At 41.6% G+C, this 19,083-nt stretch overlaps 1 protein-coding gene across 9 annotated transcripts in view; it reads left to right on the top strand.

Annotated features, from left to right (window-relative positions):
- LOC108424044 (muscleblind-like protein 1) overlaps positions 1-19,083 on the top strand; it is a 172,115-nt gene that overhangs the window by 37,583 nt on the left and 115,449 nt on the right. For 8 of the 9 annotated variants that reach the window (XM_017691795.2, XM_017691801.2, XM_017691798.2 and 5 more), the window contains exon 2: positions 9,349-10,285. The exons of the other annotated variant lie outside the window; for it this stretch is intronic. In XM_017691795.2, coding sequence (XP_017547284.1) covers positions 10,112-10,285 — 174 coding nt within the window. In that variant the 5' untranslated portion in view covers positions 9,349-10,111. The remainder of the gene's footprint in view (positions 1-9,348; positions 10,286-19,083) is intronic. 9 annotated transcript variants of the gene reach the window in all.

The following is a 19,083-nucleotide window of genomic DNA, read 5'->3' as shown; positions in this document are numbered from 1 at the left end:
ATAGTAACCCAGTTTCAGTTATCTGATAAAAGAGCATGTTGTAATTAGATATGAATAATTTCTCACTCACAGCTGATTGAAAAACAGAGAGAGATATGATATCAAATCTGAGTGTTTATTAATGACTGAACTACTTCGAAATTGTAAAATATCGAGCAACTCATTTTTTTCAGAACAAATTTCAGTACTTCATTTGTATCAGCACCAGTGAGCCAATATGCATGCCTGTTTCATGATCCAGACTGCTGATTGGCTGTATAAATACATTCTCTATATTGAAAATGATACCATTTATTTTACTTTTACCTGAACACATTTTTGACCAATTTTTATGCATCATTCCAGTAACACCCTTAAACATATTCTGTATAATCACTGACAGTATCATCTTTTTTTGTTTAATTCCATTGCATTAGATGATGAGGTAGCAGGGTCCAAAGATTGTGTAGAATATTTGTTATATATGGCAATTTAGGGCCACTCTTTTGATTGCTTTACAATTTATTGTGATATGAGGTGGACGATGTGACAAGAATGTAACATTGTGATTCTCCAAGAAATTTTCAAATCATATTATTTATCAGTTCAGACATCGGATCAATTTGAAGAGAGAAGAAAGAACCAGTAATTATACATTTTAAAAAGTACTAGTAAAACCTGTGAACACAATAATTTTGATTCATTATTTGGTGTACTTTGTTGCACTGTTCTTCTGTGTTCTACAGACACTGATGACATTAATGATATGCTCAGAAAAGCATATTATGTTGTATTGTGACATCATTTATCATAATAATGATATATGTACTGTCATGTTGCCCAGCCCTAATTGTGTTATATGACTTCTAATAGAAAGCATTCAAAGATATTAATCAGTACTGACATCAAAGTATCACTATACTATACTACACTATACTGTACTATACTATAATTTACTATACTATATATACTAGATTTTTTGGGTTGGGTTTCATTTTTGTCTAGGTAAAACTGCATTACACGGCTTTATGAGTTATCAAAATCAGCTCCTTGCGATCTGTATCATTTATTTCATATTTGCCAGACTTTGCATGAAAAACAGCTGGAATACCTTTAAAGTTACATCAGCCAATATTATCGGTTACCAGAAGTTTTAGATCCTTTAAAATATTATCTGTATAAATCATTATTACAAAAATGTATTTTTCATCAGACTCTAGTTTAGAAACTGTTTGTTTGTTTTGGTCAGTATAGAAAGAAATCAGCCAGTATTACTGGTTAACAGAATATTTGGCTCCCTAAAATTAGTATCAGTATCAAAAATAGAGACAATATATTCCTATCGATCAAGCCTTACTTTTGCAAATGAAGTAAGATGTGAGTCTACAGATGTCAGATGATCAGTTTGATTGTGCTTAGGGGGTTAAATAGACAGTTTTCCTCCATGTTCCTTAAGATTTCTCGTTGGCCGACTCAAATGTAATCGGAACAGCTCGTGTGATTTGCACATTATCAGATGGAGGCTATTAAACGAGTGAAACCAGAGGCCTGCAGACTATGTGTGTGTGCATGGTGTGGTGTGGTCTTACGTGTCCCATGACTGCTGTTCAAAACACCCTGAAGTAAACACATTGTGTTATGTGTGTGTGTGTGTGTGTGTGTGTGTGTGTATGTGTATGGGTGGATGTGTGGGTGTGTGCATGTGGGTGTGAGACGCTCAAGCTGTCTAGCATGTCATGAGAGCTATTTTGTGTGAAATGGAGAATCACAAAAACAGTACTCACTTTGCAGGGCAAACAAGACCTATTAAACATTATGAATGCTAATCAATATTAGAGAGCATTTTTAAAAAATTGATTCCTCTGAAAATTATTTTCACTCTCCCCTAAGTGTGCTAATTGGTTCCATTAACTTTCTCTAATTGTTAGTATCACTAGCTTTGTTGCAATTGTACAAAGCCACAGTATGAATTCAAAGGTGGTTATGTTTTATCAACACCACAAATGGAACATCATGCAAATTTACTCAATTTATGGAGTTTATTTGTATAATTGCACATTTTAAGCTGCTTACAAGTGGTATGTGAAAGCTATTGGTATTCATTGGTGAGCCATGACTGGCAGAGCTAGTGTGGGTCGTAAATGTCCAAAATTCAGCCCAAAACCTCTATGAGAATGCTAACTTCTGCTAGCCCCCCTACTGGATTCTAGTACAATGTTAGCACTAAGTTAACATTTGTTTTTTATTAAACATAGACATTTGACATGTAGAAGATGTGCTTTATGTAAAGCTTTTAACATATATAAACATATATTTGAGCTTGCTTGTTAGTTTTACAATGACTCTTTGAGTAGAGTCCCAGTATAGTGCTGCCACCGCTGTTTTCCACCTCTAACAACTGACTGACTTATCTAGAACCTCCAACATTCATAGCATGCCTTTTTTCCTTTCTCAAAATTGGTCCCATTGGAAATCAAAATGTGACTGGATTATTTCAGTACGTACTTTTTTCGGGGTTCTTAATCTAACATGTAAGGCCTTCTGTGCAGGTCCTGAAGTCCTAACCAATGCAAGAGCTCACTTGGCTATATTTATATGTATCTACCTAAATACCACATTAAAAACATTTCTGACTGGACAGTTTTCTATTAGGTGCTCCAAGAATTTAACCCTTTTGTTTCCAAACAAAATTTCAAGATGAAATAAAGGTGGTTTTATGATACTTTAAATACAAGTATGTATAACAGGCAGGTGTTTGGTATAGTGTACAGTTAACATCTCTGTTTTTATCCACCACTCCAGCAAGCAGCTCATGCTATACTTATAAGAGTCCTTGGGCAAGATCCTTTAAGCTCTGTAAGTAATGAAGTTGTAAGTCTCTCTGGATAAGAGAGTCTGCTAAATGCCGTAAACATACATATACATATATATGTATATATATATATAAGCCTTCTATAAAAGGACGACAAATTCCCACTGTTTGGATGTAATATGTACGTTTGTTCCCTCAGACGTCATTATTAATTTCCATGGATGGTGGCATGGGGGGGGCGGCTAATAGTATCTATAGCCTTTGGCTATATGAAATTATCTGATTCATAATTTATTCACATTCACTTATCAATGACTCATTTATTCTGTTTTCTTGACGCAGCATTGTTTAATTTCAGCAACTCCTGGGTTCAAACTTTATTGATGTTCCTCATGTTATTGATGTTCCGACAAACCAGTTTGTCGCACTTGCTTTGCAGTCTGGGGTTACAAAATATCAGCTCTGAATTCTAAGCAACATTCAATGTTATTTACTTCATCTTTGATTAAACTTCAGTTTTATCCCAATTCCACTGACTGTTTGATCTCAGTGGCTAAGATCACTGCATAGAATTATGTAATATTCTGGCACCCCCCCCCCAAAATATTTACAACCTAGATTATATTGTTTTTCATTTATCTTAATTGCTGCTTACATAAGAGTAGTCATAACACGCTTAAATACAAGCTAATCTCTTAAAGTAACCAAAGAAATACTTTGAATTACCTAAAGCTAATATTTGTTTACAGAAAGCTCATTTTAGCCTATGATTAACTAGCTATTAGCTTAGCGACCTGTTAGCTGTTATCCTGTTAGCTAGTGATTAGCTTACAATAGCTATGTTTTTTGCTCTTGAACCATTATTAAACATCAAAGTATTTACCTTGATTCACTTTGATTCACTTGTACTCAAAAAGTACCACCATAGGGAATACTGTACTTGAGTACTGAGAGTAATTGAAATGGAATACCTGTCCTCTCTGATTAGTAGCACTGTAAAATGTTGAATGTCCAATTTGTCATAAAGTTCCATAGCACATGAATAGGACAGCTAGCAAGCTCATAAAAAGTCCAACAAATTTGCAAATGGGCTGACAGTCGAATATAGCTCATATCATAATTGACTGCTCCAGTCATGTTATCATAGCATTTATTACTGTGATTGAGCCCATTACCTTCAAAAGTCTTCGAACTCACCACTCTGTTGACTGAGGCAGGTGGACGGCAGCGTTACAGTAGAGTTTAATGGGGTGGAAAGCTGCATGCTCTGATTGACAAGAAAATATCACACCAACGGCTAAACCTGACAGGGCATTGAGTTAAGCGCTACCACGCCTTGTATCATGACAGCAGTTCACCAGCAGACGTAATTACCAATCTGGATTGATGTGGTGATTATTACGGCATCATTGACTCGTTGAAGGGTCGGGTGATCTTTTGCAGCAAAGGTTCCCAACATTTTTAATTTCACAGACCAAACGAAATGTCTTTCGGCAGACCGGAAGGGGAGTAGTCAGGGGGGGGTGATGCCGCTACACCCCTGATTAGCCTGCATTTTGCTGTTGTCAAGGAATGTTTTGTCTCCAAACGGCAGCTGCCTCACTTGCTAGCATCTTTCTGCATACAGCACACTGCGATTTGGCTGCATTCACATCCCCATTGATTTTGAATCCATGTTTTTTGGTGCTGTCATTATATTTTGGATTCAATTATGCTTCTTAACATTGTTTTTGTTTACATTCTTGTCTTGTGTTGGGGTTTGCAGCCAATAGCAACTTATACATAGGCTGATATTTCTTAATTACATGCATGTATGTTTCTAAACATTTTATTGCAATTATTTTTAGAAATAATTGAGTCTCAAACAAATAAACAAGTAATTAACTAGAATGGTTCCTGAAGAAAAGGCGGTGTGATTGAGCAGCTCAAGCAGTTCCCAGATGGTTGCTTGCGTCTCACCAGGTGGTTACAATGGTATTTAAGGTGTTTGCTAGTGTGTTGCTTAGTGGTTGCTCCAGTGTCCCAGGTAGTTGCAAGGGTGTTGGTAGGCGGTTGCTATCATGTTTCAGGTGGTAGCTAGGATGTTTGTAAGTGGTTGCTAGGATGTTTCTAAATGGTTGCTATAATATTCCAAGTGGTTGTTAGGTGACTACTGCAGTGTTGCTATGGTATTTTTAGTGGTTGCTATGAATACTAGGATGTTGCCAGTGTACTTGTGTCAGACATTTGACCATGAAATTCTCCAATAAAACTCTTTATTGGAAAAAACAGTCATTTAACTGTACTCTGAGCATTCCTAAGTTGGTTTGGAGTTAGCTAATTGAAAACTGCAGGATAAGTTAGCAAACTAGCAGAAAAGATAATAATAAGAAGAAAAATATACTGTCTGATAAAGATGGTGTTAATAATAAAACAGTGGATTTCAGCTGTAACTCACCCCCGCTCACTACAACCTTGCCGTGGCCCAATGTCAAAGATCTGCAGCCTGGCGGCCTGGTGGTTTTACAGTACATGAGCTCTAATGTAAAAGCCTTTTCCTCTACAGGCCAAGCGTAGACCTTATTTTGGGGTAATTAAGCTCCTTGTTTAATCTCAAAACAAGTTAATATATTGGTATCCATGTTATTTACTTGGAATGTTTTTGTATTTGGCTGCAAGCAAGTACACTTATCTTTCCCTGCCGAGGCTGTGGAGCATTGGTTTTGTGTGGGTGAGTTTGTGGCATCTTAAAGCTGGACGTTTGCCTAATTTCACTAAGATCTGGATTCTCACGCTTCTTTCAGCTGGCAGTTAGAGGTTGAAGGCATGTGTGTGCATGTGTACATGCATGGTCATAAGAATAGGTGAATAGGGCATGTGTGTATTAGATGAGCGTTGCGGTGCCTCCCAGCGTGTTTGATAGCGGGCAACTGCCTGTCGGGGAAGGGGGTTGATGGCATCTCTGTACACGGTTGGTATAATGACTGTGTGTGGGGGGGTTTGTGTAATGACTGTGTGTGTGTGTGGGGGGGGGGCTGCAGAATGCAGGTGTGGGAGTGAAACAGTGCAGGCTGCAGCATGTGAGGAGGAGAGGAACAGCAGGGGCCTCTACTAAACACAACAACACAATCTCTTTATCTCTCTCCACCTATCTGTCTATCTGGGGTCGTCTCTGAGTTCTCTGTACTGTACTGTCTATGTCTGTTTACTTATCTGTATATATACAGTACTGTGCAAACGTCAGAGACCGCACTTCATTTAATTTCCAGTCAATGGCATGAAGTTAGCAATTGCCTGACCTTTTGCCTTTATTACTGCTACACCTCCAAAGTTCAGTCTTAGAAGTTGGTTGTATTTTTAGCTTCACAAAATTAATTCCACTTACAAATTTAGACTCAACAGTCCATACAGACATTACTCCACATCTTAGATGAGTAGTTTAGGTGTTCTAGTTCAAATGTTCTTTATTTTTGTCTGTCTCCTTTTCTCTGTAAGAGCTTCTTGGTAGCTACACATCCTTTCAGACCCACAGCGCTGAGTTGTCTTCTCACAGTGGAAGGATGGACAGAAACACCTGTGGATGTTTTCAGATCTGAAACAGCTTGATTTTCTCCTCCCTCTCAAGGATGAAAATTTTGAGTGCTGTTTATCTGAAGGGGGCAGGTTTGGTGGTCTTGCTGGTTTTCCTGGTTGCTGTCAGGCGTCCCATCTTCTATAACTTTAATCATTTTTCTTCTTTTATTTTGCTTTGGTTTCTCTTTCCCATTGAAAGTCAATTATTTTATATCTAACCTTCTCAGAAATATCTCTTGAAAATTAACAGTTCATTCTTGATGGCAGTTTTGCTTGGACATTAAATAAATGGAGGGTGTCTGTGATTTTGTTCAGTTCTACATGTGTTGTCAGTGTCACTGCTAGTCCATAGGGTAGACAGAGGGTGACAAATTGCACATAAAATAGTTAGAACTGTACACCTCTAAAGTGGACCTGTATGGTGTGTGTTTCTAATAAAGTGGCCAGTGAGTGGAAGTAAAAAGTAGGTGTTTTTAATAAAGTGGACATGGAGTAGAAGTACAAGTTAGGTGTTTCTAATAAAGTGGCCAGTGCGTGGAAGATTAGTGTCCAGTGAGTAGGAGTAGAAGGCAGGTGTTTCTAATAAAGTGGCCAGTGAGTGGAAGTAGAAAGTAGGTGTTTCTAAGAAAGTCTCCAGTGAGTGGGAGTAGAAGGCAGGTGTTTCTAATAAAGTGGCCAGTTAGTGGAAGTAGAAAATAGGTGTTTCTAATAAAGTGTCCAGTGAGTGCAAGTAGAAAATAGGTGTTTCTTAGAAAGTGTCTAGTGAGTGGGAGTAGAAGGTAGGTGTTTCTAATAAAGTATCCAGTGAGTGGAAGTAGGAAATAAGTGTTTCTAATAAAGTGGCCAGTGAGTGGGAGTAGAAGGTGGATGTTTCTAATAAAGTGTCCAGGGAGTAGGAGTAGAAGGTAGGTGTTTCTAATAAAGTGGCCAGTGAGTGGAAGCACAAGGTAAGTGTTTCCAGCAAAGTGGCCAGTTTAACTGTTGTGGCTGTCCAGCAAACAGAAATAAAGTTAAGCGCTAGCCGTAGCTTGTCCTTGATTCACTCCGTGCCCTTTCCTTTGCGACACGCCTGCTGAGGGTCTTGAGTGCGCAACACATTAAAAGAGGGCCAGAGGATATAAAGCGGCAAAGGAAAAAAGAGGAGGCTGTGGAGGAAAATGAGGGGCCAAATTGCCTGCTTCATATTTAATGTGCTGGTAATGGAATTGGCTCTGTGCATTGTGGAAGTTGGTGCATAGCACCCTCCTGAAACACACACACACACACATTGGTGGGCCCAGGGTTTTCTCTGCAGAGCTGGGTAGGGTGGGGAGGGGGAGATAAGGGGGTCAGCACAGAGGGGAATATGCCAGCTGAGCTGCCAGGCTGCGACATATTTGCACTGTCTGTTAAAACAATGAAGTATTTTTACCTAGCCTCATTTTTCACTCCCACTCACGATCTAATTGGAGCATGTTTTTTTTTTCTGTATTCTTTCTCTCTCTCTTTCTCTCTCTCTCTCTCTCTCCTCTGCTCGGGCACTGTGACCCGGTGGAGGCCACGCTTTCTCGCCTCTGGCTCGAGGCCCAGAATGGTGCTACCGCTCGGACCTCTCCCATTGGCTGTCCACTCACTAGCCTGTCTCTGTCGATCTCTCTCCCTCTCCCTCGCTTTTAAATAAATTCACCGTGCCCTGCCGCTGTGCGCCACGCAGTAAGAGATATGCTGCTTGATTTGATTTTTCCACTTCAGAGCCAAAGCTGTTTATTTTGCCTGCAAATGTGTTTGTGTCTGTTTTTGTACTTTTTTATGCACATATAGAAAACTAGAGGAAAACAGGAATAACCTACAATGTCAAGAGCAGCAAAATTTTAAAACTAAAAGAGCGTTATTTCCAAGTAACGGGACTTATAAGGCAGATGCCTATGGAAGAACACCATAGATCAGCTCTGTGGAAGGTTTGAAAGCCCTTAGACTTAAATGAGAGCTTTATAAGCTTAATATAAGTTAATGCCTTATAAGTTTGATTATTCTGGGAAAATGCTTCCTAAAAGAGTTAATGGAATTTCACTTTGATTTAAGACCTTATGTCAATACAATGTCATTTACTTCATTTACCATCTTATATCATCTCAGCAAAGTCAATTATTCCTGTAGTAATATCTTCTTCACTGTTTATGAATGTGTTATGAAGCTCTATGTAGGTGGCCTTAAAATAATGTGTGAGCAATGCCCATTCTTATGATATATGGCTACTTATATATGTATATATAGTACATGTACTCTGATCTGCCACAATGTTAAAACCACCTCCTTGTTTCTACCCTCATTGTCCAATTTATCAGCTCCACTTACTATATAGGTGCACTTTGTAGTTCTACAGTTACAGACTGTCCATCTGTTTCTTTGCATACTTTATTATCCCCCATTTACCCCGTTCCTCAATGGTCAGAACCCCCACAGGACCACCACATAGCATGTATTATTTGGGGGGAGGATCAGCAGAGCTGCTGGAGTTTTCCAACACCTCATTGTCACTGCTGGACCAAAAATATCCAGCCAACAGCATCCTGTGGGCACTGATGCAGGACTTTCACAAACTGCGTAGTGACAGATGAGCTGTTGTCTCTGACTTTAAATTTACAAGGTGGAGCAACAAGGTGGACAGGGAGTGGACACAGTGTGTAAAACTCCAGCAGCATCACTGTGTCCACTGTGTCCACTGTGCACCAGCACAACACACACTAACACGCCACCTCCCAAATAATACCTGCTCTGTGGTCCTGTGGGGGTTCTTGGACCTCTTCCAATACAGCTGGGAATAATATTTTATGGCTACTGTGAAAACGGTTAATATCCAATGGATTTTATTCCCAGTCATTTATGGTCGCTCTTATTAGCCCATTCATTATGAGCTGTTGATGCCATGTATAGCAATGATTTGTATGACATAACAAAATAAACCATGTATGTGTTAGGGGAGCTAAATGTTACCTCTCTCTCTGCCCCTCCCCCACCCTTTGCAGGTTGGTACTGACTGATGTGCCTTTGACATCCGCTGCTGCTTGGACCGCTTGAAAGGGAAAAGCCCCACCCCCTTTTACCTCCCAGCTTCCGCCTGCTGCTTCCGTGCCAACCGAGACGAACGAGGACGGCTTGGGCCACACAACTCATTCTACCTGGTCGCCATAGCAACGCCCTTCGCACCCCCCTCCCCTTCCTCCTTCTGAGCGCTCCTCATGCTGCTTCTCGCACCTCTCCACGAGTCTGTCTCATAAAGGAGATTCGGCCGGCAGGACAAGACTTTCTCTCTCTGTGTGTGCGTGTGTGAGTGTGTGTGTGTGTGTGTGTGTGTGTGTGTGTGTGTGTGTGTGTGTGTGTGTGTGGGTGAGAGGTGCCTCACTCTCCACCGCCACCCCCTCCCCACTCCCCCTTATTTTGTCCCCTCAACCATAATCAATAATGACTTTCACCATCCGTCTGACCAGACGGTTCAGCTGAGGAGAAAGTGAGTGGGAGAGAGACATAGCCGAACAGAGAGACACACAGAGAGAGAGAGAGAGAGAGAGAGAGAGAGAGAAAGAGGTCTCCAGACAAAGAGGCCAAAAATGGGCCTCTGATAGTGGGTGAATTCCTTCCGGACCCCTCGTAAAACACATCCACCAACTCCTCTCTCTTTCTGAACTTTGTGCATCTTTGCACAAACGCAAACAAGGCAAAAAAGACTCTCTTGCTGTCACCGCCGCATTGCCTGGATTTCCTCCCTGTTCACTCTCATCTCGGCCCGAAATGGCGGTGAATGTGACGCCCATACGGGACACCAAATGGCTGACGCTGGAGGTGTGCCGCGAGTTCCAGCGGGGCACCTGCTCCCGACCCGACTCTGAATGTAAATTTGCCCATCCCGCCAAGAGCTGTCAGGTGGAGAACGGGAGGGTCATCGCCTGCTTCGATTCCCTCAAAGTGAGTAGTGACTTGGACCCTCAAATGTCCCCTTTAATGTGCCCCCTCTGGCCATCTTTTTGGGCAGTCGAGTAGTCAGTTAGCCCACACGTTTTGTGTCTGAAGTTTACTTCTCTAGTTGTGCACCGGAGCTATGAGGTTAAGGAAAAGGAAATATATTTGATTGATTATTGCCACATCATGTCGATGATGATTGTATCTGATGCATCAAGATGTGATTGAGCCCAGTACATATAAACATACAATATAACACATGCTCAATAAGTGATATACAATATCTCTGACGTTTCTGACCCATTGTATGTGTATGTACTGTACATATATGTGCATATATATGAGTCACTGACATGCATATTTCTGTGCATTATTTTTCCTTAAAAGTAAATTAATACATATATATCACTTGCGATTTTCAGTGCATATAAAATTAATTTTAGTTTTATTTTTTGCCTACAAAATCTAAGAATTTCCCAAAAACATTGAAAGTAAGCTATCAAAAAAAGATATGTAGATATGTAAAATTCTAAATAAAATGGTTTGGCATGATTTTATGTTTGAAAATTTGAAAACAAAATCATGTTGCTACATAAGGCAACATTAAAAGTACTCAAAAGTTCTTGCCTTTCCTCAAATGTCAGGCAGCAACTTAAAAGAGAGGACTTTTATTTTGACATGATTTTAAGAAAAAGAGGCCAGGGTATTCATCATAAAGAAGACTCCAAGTGACCTTCCTCCCACAAATTCTGGAAACAAATGTGATTTTTTCAGTCATGGTTAGAACGCCGTGTCATGTGTCCTGACATCAGCAAAACCATAAAAATAATTACGGTTTTTAAGGTGTCTAAGCAGATGGCAGTGTATTTAATTTAATATAAATTAGTGTAAAAAGTCAAGTGGCTCAACCAATAAGTCTTGAGTGCATCCAGTTCAGCAGAGTTTAGATCACGACAGATATGTGTGTGTGTGTGTGTGTGTGTGTGTATACATATATATATATATATATATATATACATATATATAGCTTCAGTGCAAAAATAAAGCAGCAGACAAAGCAAGACATATGTCTTGTCAGATCATCTATGTTTATGTTTGGATTAGTGGAAGAACATTTTAAATGAATAAATATATAATAAGAGCAATGTCCAGTCCAGGTAGTGTTGAAGATTGATATTGCAACAAGCATAAAAGTGGGACTATTAAAATAGTACTAATGCAAATTAGTGCTACATGCTGAACATGTACTTGTTGTATTGTTTCTGTGAGGCTGTACTGGGTCACCTCTTTCAACTTTAAACCTGACTGGTATTCAAGTGAGAGTGAGGTTACAGGAGCTGTGTAAAGCAAATGTTGTTTTTTCTAATAATAGCCTGTGCTTGGCTTGGCCTACAGATTGTTTAGACTGTGTGAAGGTATTTTGTTTCAGTTTGGAGAGATTGATGGTATTATGGAACATTAACCTTTGACTTTAAGCTTGAAGGAATATTGCATTGTGTAGAAATGCATGGTGGATCCTGAAGTTTGCTGGAGGGACATTTTCAGCAGTAGAAATAGAATTACAATTACAAAAATCAGCTACCAGAAAAAAGTAAACAAGATGCCTTAGTCCATATATCTGCTGCTGTGATGCATTTTACATGAGTGTGGTGTAAAATGTGGCATTGACAGTTCAGATGGCGTGACACAGAAATGACTACGGTGATGCAGATTCACGTATAAAAGTGACACTTTCACGCATATATATATATATATATATATATATATATATATATATATATATATATATATATATATATACCCTCCCATCGACCCACCACCGATGGGAGGGGCAGTAGTAGGGGTTCGGTGCTTTGTGGATCGGGCAGTGTCCGAAGGCGTGGGCCTTGGCGTTCTGATCCTCGGTTGCTGAAACTGGCTTTTGGAACTTGGAATGTTACCTCACTGGTGGGGAAGGAGCCTGAGTTGGTGCGCGAGGTTGAGAGATACCGGCTAGATATATACTCACCTCAACACACAGCTTGGGCTCTGGGTCCAATCTCCTTGAGAGGGGCTGGACTTTATTCTTTTCTGGGGTTGCCCATGGTGAGAGGCGGCGGGCAGGTGTGGGCTTTCTCATAGCCCCCCGACTCGGCACCTGTATGTTGGGGTTTTCTCTGGTGCATGAGAGGGTAGCTTCCCTACGCCTTCGGGTTGGGGAACCGGTCCTGACTGCTGTCTGTGCTTATGCACCGAACAGCAGTTCAGAGTACCCAGCCTTCTTAGAGTCCTTGGGAAGGACGCTTGAAAGTGCTCCTCCTAGAGACTCTATTGTCCTACTGGGGGACTTCAATGCTCACGTGGGTAATGACAGTGTGACCTGGAGGGGTGTGATTGGGAGGAATGGCCTCTCTGATCTGAACCCGAGTGGTGTTCAGTTTTTGGACGCTGTGCAAACCACAGTTTGTCTATCATGAACACCATGTTTGAACACAAGGATGTCCATAAGTGCACATGGCACCAGGACACCCTAGGCCGCAGTTCAGTGATTGACTTTGTAGTCGTGTCATCAGACTTCCGGCCATGTGTTTTGGACATTCGGGTAAAGAGAGGAGCTGAGCTGTCAACTGATAACCACCTGGTGGTGAGTTGGATCAGGTGGTGGGGGAAGCTGCCGGTCAGACCGGGCAAACCCAAACATATAGTGAGGATTTGCTGGGAACATCTGGCAGAAGAACCTGTCAGATTGATCTTCAACTCACACCTCCGTCAGAACTTTGACCAGATATCGGGGGAGGTGGGGGACATTGACTCAGAATGGGCCATGTTCTGCTCCTCCATTGTTGAAGCGGCTGACTGTAGCTGTGGTCGCAAGGTAGTTGGTGCCTGTCGGGGCGGTAATCCTCGAACCCGGTGGTGGACACCCCAGGTGAGAGACGCCGTCAAGCTGAAGAAGGAGTCCTACTGGGCATGGTTGGCCTGTGGGACACCAGAGGCAGCTGACAGGTATCGACAGGCCAAGTGGTCTGCGACTTCAGTCGTCGCCAAGGCAAAAACCCGGGTGTGGGAGGAGTTTGGTGAGGCCTTGGAAAGTGACTTTAAGTTGGCTCCGAAAAGATTCTGGCAAACCATCAGGCGACTCAGAAAGGGAAAGCAGTGTGCCACTAGCACTGTATATAGTGGAGATGGTGTGCTACTGACTTCAACTGAAGACGTCATTGGGCGGTGGAAGGAATACTTTGAGGACCTTCTCAATCCCACCGACACATTCTCCATTGAGGAGGCAGAGTCTGGAAACATGGGAATTGGCTCGTCTATTACTGAGGCCGAAGTCATTAAGGTAGTTAGAAAGCTCCTTGGTGGCAAGGCTCCAGGGGTGGATGAGATCCGTTCCGAGTTCCTCAAGGCTCTGGATGTTGTAGGGCTGTCTTGGCTGACACGCCTTTTCAACATTGCGTGGTCATCGGGGGTGGTGCCACTGGATTGGCAGACTGGGGTGGTGGTGCCTCTTTTTAAAAAGGGGGACCGGAGGGTGTGTTCCAACTAAGGGGAATCACACTCCTCAGCCTCCCTGGTAAGGTCTATGCAGGGGTACTGGAGAAGAGAGTCCGGCTTATAGTCGAATCTCGGATTCAGGAGGAGCAGTGCGGGTTCCGCCCGGGTCGTGGAACACTGGACCAACTCTTCACCCTCTCCAGGATCCTAGAGGGCTCATGGGACTTTGCCCAACCAGTCCACATGTGTTTTGTGGATCTGGAGAAGGCATTCGACTGTGTTCCCCGGGGTATTCTGTGGGAGGTGCTTCGGAAGTATGGGGTACATGGCTCTTTGCTACGAGCCATTCAGGCCCTGTACAAACAAAGCAGGAGCTTGGTTCGTATAGCCGGCAGTAACTCAGCCTCGTTCCCAGTGAGAGTTGGACTCCGTCAGGGCTGCCCTTTGTCACCGATTCTATTCATAATTTTTATGGATAGAATTTCTAGGCGCAGTCAGGGGACGGAGGGTGTCCGGTTTGGTGACCTCAGGGTCACATCACTGCTGTTTGCAGATGATGTGGTCCTATTGGCGACATCAGGCCGTGAACTTCAGCTTTCGCTGGATCGGTTTGCAGCCGAGTGTGAAGCGGCCGGGATGAGAATCAGTACCTCTAAATCCAAGACCAAGGTTCTCAGGTGGAAAAGGGTGGAGAGCCCTCTCTGGGTCGGGGATAAGCTCTTGCCTCAAGTGGAGTTTAAGTATCTCGGGGTCTTGTTCACGAGTGATGTTACAAGGGAGCGGGAGATTGACAGGCGGATTGGTGCTGGGTCAGCAGTGAGGCTCTTTACCGGTCTGTTGTGGTAAAGAAAGAGCTGAGCCACAAGGCAAAGCTCTCGATTTACCGTTCTATCTACGTTCCCACCCTCACCTATGGTCATGAGCTTTGGGTAATGACCGAAAGAATAAGATCGCGAATACAAGCGGCCGAAATGAGTTTCCTCCGCAGGGTGTCTGGACTCTCCCTTAGAGATAGGGTGAGAAGTTCGGTCATCCTGGAGGGACCCGCTGCTTCTTTACGTCGAGAGGAGCCAGTTGAGGTGGTTCGGGCATCTGGTTAGGATGCCTCCTGGACGCCTCCCTCGTGAGGTGTCACAGGCAAGTGAACCAGGGAGGAGACCCCGGGGAAGACCCAGGACATGCTGGCGTGACTATATTGCCCAGCTGGCCTTGGAGTCCCCCCAGAGAGCTAGTGGAAGTGCCTGGGGAAAGGGAGGTCTGGGCCTCATTGCTTAAGATGCTGCCCCCGCAACCCGAACCCCGGAGAAGCGGAAGATGATGGATGGATGGATGAATGCATGGATATATATATATATATATATATGGATATATATATATATATATATATATATATATATATATATATATATATATATGGATATATATATATATATATATGGATATATATATATATATATATATATATATATATATATATATATATATATATATATATATACACTCACCAGCCACTTTATTAGGTGTTCAATTGCTTGTTAACACAAATAACTAATCAGCAAATCACATGGCTGCAACTCAATGCATTTAAGCATGTAGAGGTGGACAACTTGCTGAAGTCCAGACCAAGCATCAGAATGGGGAAGAAAGGTGATTTAAGTGACTTTGAATGTGGCATGGTTGTTGGTGCCAGATGGGCTGGTCTGAGTATTTCAGAAACTGGTGATCTACTGGGATTTTCACACACAACCATCTCTAGGGTTTACAGAGAATGGTCCGAAAAAAAGAGAAAATACCCAGTGAGTGGCAGTTGTGTGGACGAAAATGCCTTGTTGATGTGAGAGGTCAGAGGAGAATGGGTAGTCTGGTTCAAGATGATAGAAAGGCAACAGTAACTCAAATAAGCAACCAAAATCTCTGAGGAATGTTTTCAACACCTTGTTGAAAGTATGCCACGAAGAATTGAGGCAGTTCTGAAGGCAAAAGGTCAACTGGTTCTATTTAGAAGGACTAACTGACTGGTTTCTAATGATCTGAGTGTTCTGCTCGGCTCATATCACTGCAGCATATCAGACAAATACACTTGTCCTGCATGATTAAGCTATTTATGGAGCAGTAATAATACCTTAAGGTCTATTCTGTAACAGACTGTTAAGCAGTACAATGATTTAGGAAGGAGGGTGATGTGTCCCCTTCTTTTACTCTGAGTGAGACTCTGGCAGCTGCATTTTAAATCAGTTGAAGCTGTCTGGTTATCTTTTTGGTCCAGTGAGGAGACCATTACAGTGATCAATCCTGCTAGAAATAAAGGTGTGGCTGAGTTTGTCGAGGTCTGCTTTAGTCAGAAACCTCTGATCTTGTTGATGTTCTTAAGGTTATAAAAAGCTGATTTAGTAACTGCTTTGACACGACTGCTAAAACAGAGATCAGAGTCCATTCGTACACCAAGGTTAAATGTTAGTTCTTTAAAGGCCTAGCTCTAACTGCCATGCTTCTCCACTTGAGTTGAAGGGGGTGTTTTACTTTGATTTTTAAATTACCAGCTTTAGTTGAATGAAGCTGGTTGAAAAAACAATAACAGTAGGCTCTGGCACCTGTTGCTTCTGCACTAGAGGATTATTTTTGTGGAAATATTAGATAACTACTTTAATTTTCTCCTACTCCTACTTACTCTACATATTTCTCCTACTATTTCAAAACATGACTGCAAAATGTTAAAGGGCACTCATGAGCGAGTCTTCAATGAACAGGGGCGAATAGAGCTAAACAGACAAATATTTCACATATTCATAGCCATTTATGTGTGAATGTCCTTTAATTTATATAAGCAAAAGGATGTATTTGAAAATAAACATCTATTCTATCTAAACAGCAAACAGGTTTTGGGTAGTAGCATGCTACTGCTACACAGTGGTGATTGGTTAGCATTATTGCTACTGAGTGCTAATTGGTTAGCATTATTGCTACTGAGTGCTGATTAGTTAGTATTGCTGCTGAGTGCTGACTGGTTAGCATTATTGCTACACAGTAGTGATTGGTTAGCATCATTGCTCCTGAAAGCTGATTGGTTGGCAATAATGCTACTGGGATTCACTACTGAGAAGAATTACTGCTAATGGGTGTTGATTGAATGGCATTACTGCTACTGAGTGCTGATTGAATGGCATTACTGCTACTGAGTGCTGATTGAATGGCATTACTGCTACTGAGTGCTGATTGAATGGCATTACTGTTACTGAGTGCTGATTGAATGGCATTGCTGCTACTGAGTGCTGATTGAGTGCTGGTTGATTGGCATTGCTGCTACTGAGTGCTGATTGGCATTACTGCTACTAAGTGCTGATTGGTTGGCATTACTGCTACTGAGTGCTGATTGGTTAGTATTGCTGCTACTGAGTGCTGATTGGCATTACTGCTACTAAGTGCTGATTGATTAGCGTTACTGCTACTGAGCGCTGATTGATTAGCGTTACTGCTACTGAGTGCTGATTGATTAGCGTTACTGCTACTGAGTGCTGATTGAATAGCATAATTGCTACTGAGTGCTGATTGGTAAGTATTACTGCTACTGAGTGCTGATTGGTTGGCATTACTGCTACTGAGTACTGATTGATTAGCATTACTGCTACTGAATGCTCATTGGTCAGCATTACTGCTACTGAGTGCTGACTGGTTGACATTACTGCTACTGCGTTCTCACTGGATGGTCAACTAAGTAATGCAATTTATGCTCACTAATGTCATGAACGTACATAAGACAATATTAGAAAGTCCTATAACTGCAGTTTAAAAGTGATAAAAAAACACAACTGTGTTGAAATATTTAATGCTGTTCTATGTTGAGAAAATGAGTACATTTTTTTTGTACAATGTTGCACAAAAACTCCACATGAACCCATTCATTTTGGACACACTCAGGAGCGCCCTCTAGTGTTTGACAAACCCTGAAGACATTACCTTGTGGTGATTCTCCTCAGAAGAAATTCTCTGCCACTGCCACCACCGTAATGTTTTCCCACTATAATGACTTCTGCTGCATCAAATGTAGACATGTGAAATGATGGGAAATGTAGTGTGACATGATCAGAATGCTACTGGCATTAATGTCAAATATTTCTTCTGTGTACAGTGTTTGGAATTGCAAGGATGACCTTACATGCACACACACTATAAGTAAATTAAAAGCAAGATCTAAAAATAAATTGCAACAGTTTCCTGTACTTTCCCCATATGTTCATACATTTTACATGCACATGTAAGCTAATGCCTATACATCATGGTCTTTTATGAGTTTATAAGCCATTCATTTGATTGGCAGGGCAAGGTGTGATCCTGGTTACTGATGCAGATGAAATGTGAACTTACATTGGCCAAGACAGAAAGGACAGATCAGCAGGGATAAACATATATAACTCTAGCAATGAACATGTCAAGTCACACCGAGCTTTTTTGTCAAATACAGAACGGCAAGGGGCGCTGTCATGGTATTGGGAGGGGTTTTAGGAGTTTTTCACTTCCTGAAGTAGTTTGAGGGACAAATTATTATTGACACACCTCTCAGCCAATCCCAACGGTCTCTCAACATTCCTTCCTCCATAAATCGTAGGAAAAACTTTAACAGAACTAACAAACCTGCAGTGAGAACGGCAGTGGCAGTTGACATTAGACTGAAAAATTAGACAAAGAAATTGTGGAAAGGACTGTATGAGGAATATAGAGTGGCTGATATGTCGCAGTGCCTCAATCTCAGGCAGACCTATACAGGCTCTAAGGTGAGCTAAACTTTATCTGAGTTACCATACTTGCTAAAAATCATTATAATATGACATCTAAGGACACATTATGTTACAATAAAATGCAGATCCACTAGTTAGCTTTTTTTCAACTTAGCTGTTGACAGTTAGTTTGATATATCACTCCAGTTCAATAGGACTAGTTTGAGTGTTTGAAAGGGAAAACTAGCAAACTGTGCTGGACACTCGCCCTCCAGGACCTGAGTAGTGCATCTGTAACCAAATGATTTCCATTCAAATCCATTTTTATTCTCTGAAATGGGCCTACGTTATTTTTTGTCAGTTCTCAAGCATGCGTGTCTGCCCGGAACAACTTAAAACCAGTTTGCTTTGAAATATGAAATGTTTCAGATGTGCTCCTCTCTGAGCTTCTACATTTTTCTTTGTGCCACAGAATCTTTTAGTCAGTTAATATAGATGTTATGAATGAAAGCCAGTAGCCTGAGTTGGATGTTTGACAGACATTGCAACAATAGCTAAAGGAGGCAGGACTTTCTCAGAGTCTCTCAGAGGCAGTTATGTGGATAATTTAATTCCTGA

This window comes from Pygocentrus nattereri, chromosome 19 (genome assembly GCF_015220715.1).
Source record: "Pygocentrus nattereri isolate fPygNat1 chromosome 19, fPygNat1.pri, whole genome shotgun sequence".
NCBI lineage: Eukaryota > Metazoa > Chordata > Actinopteri > Characiformes > Serrasalmidae > Pygocentrus > Pygocentrus nattereri.
Note: the sequence above shows the minus strand (reverse complement) of the source record. Positions and strands in the feature narration are given on the sequence as shown.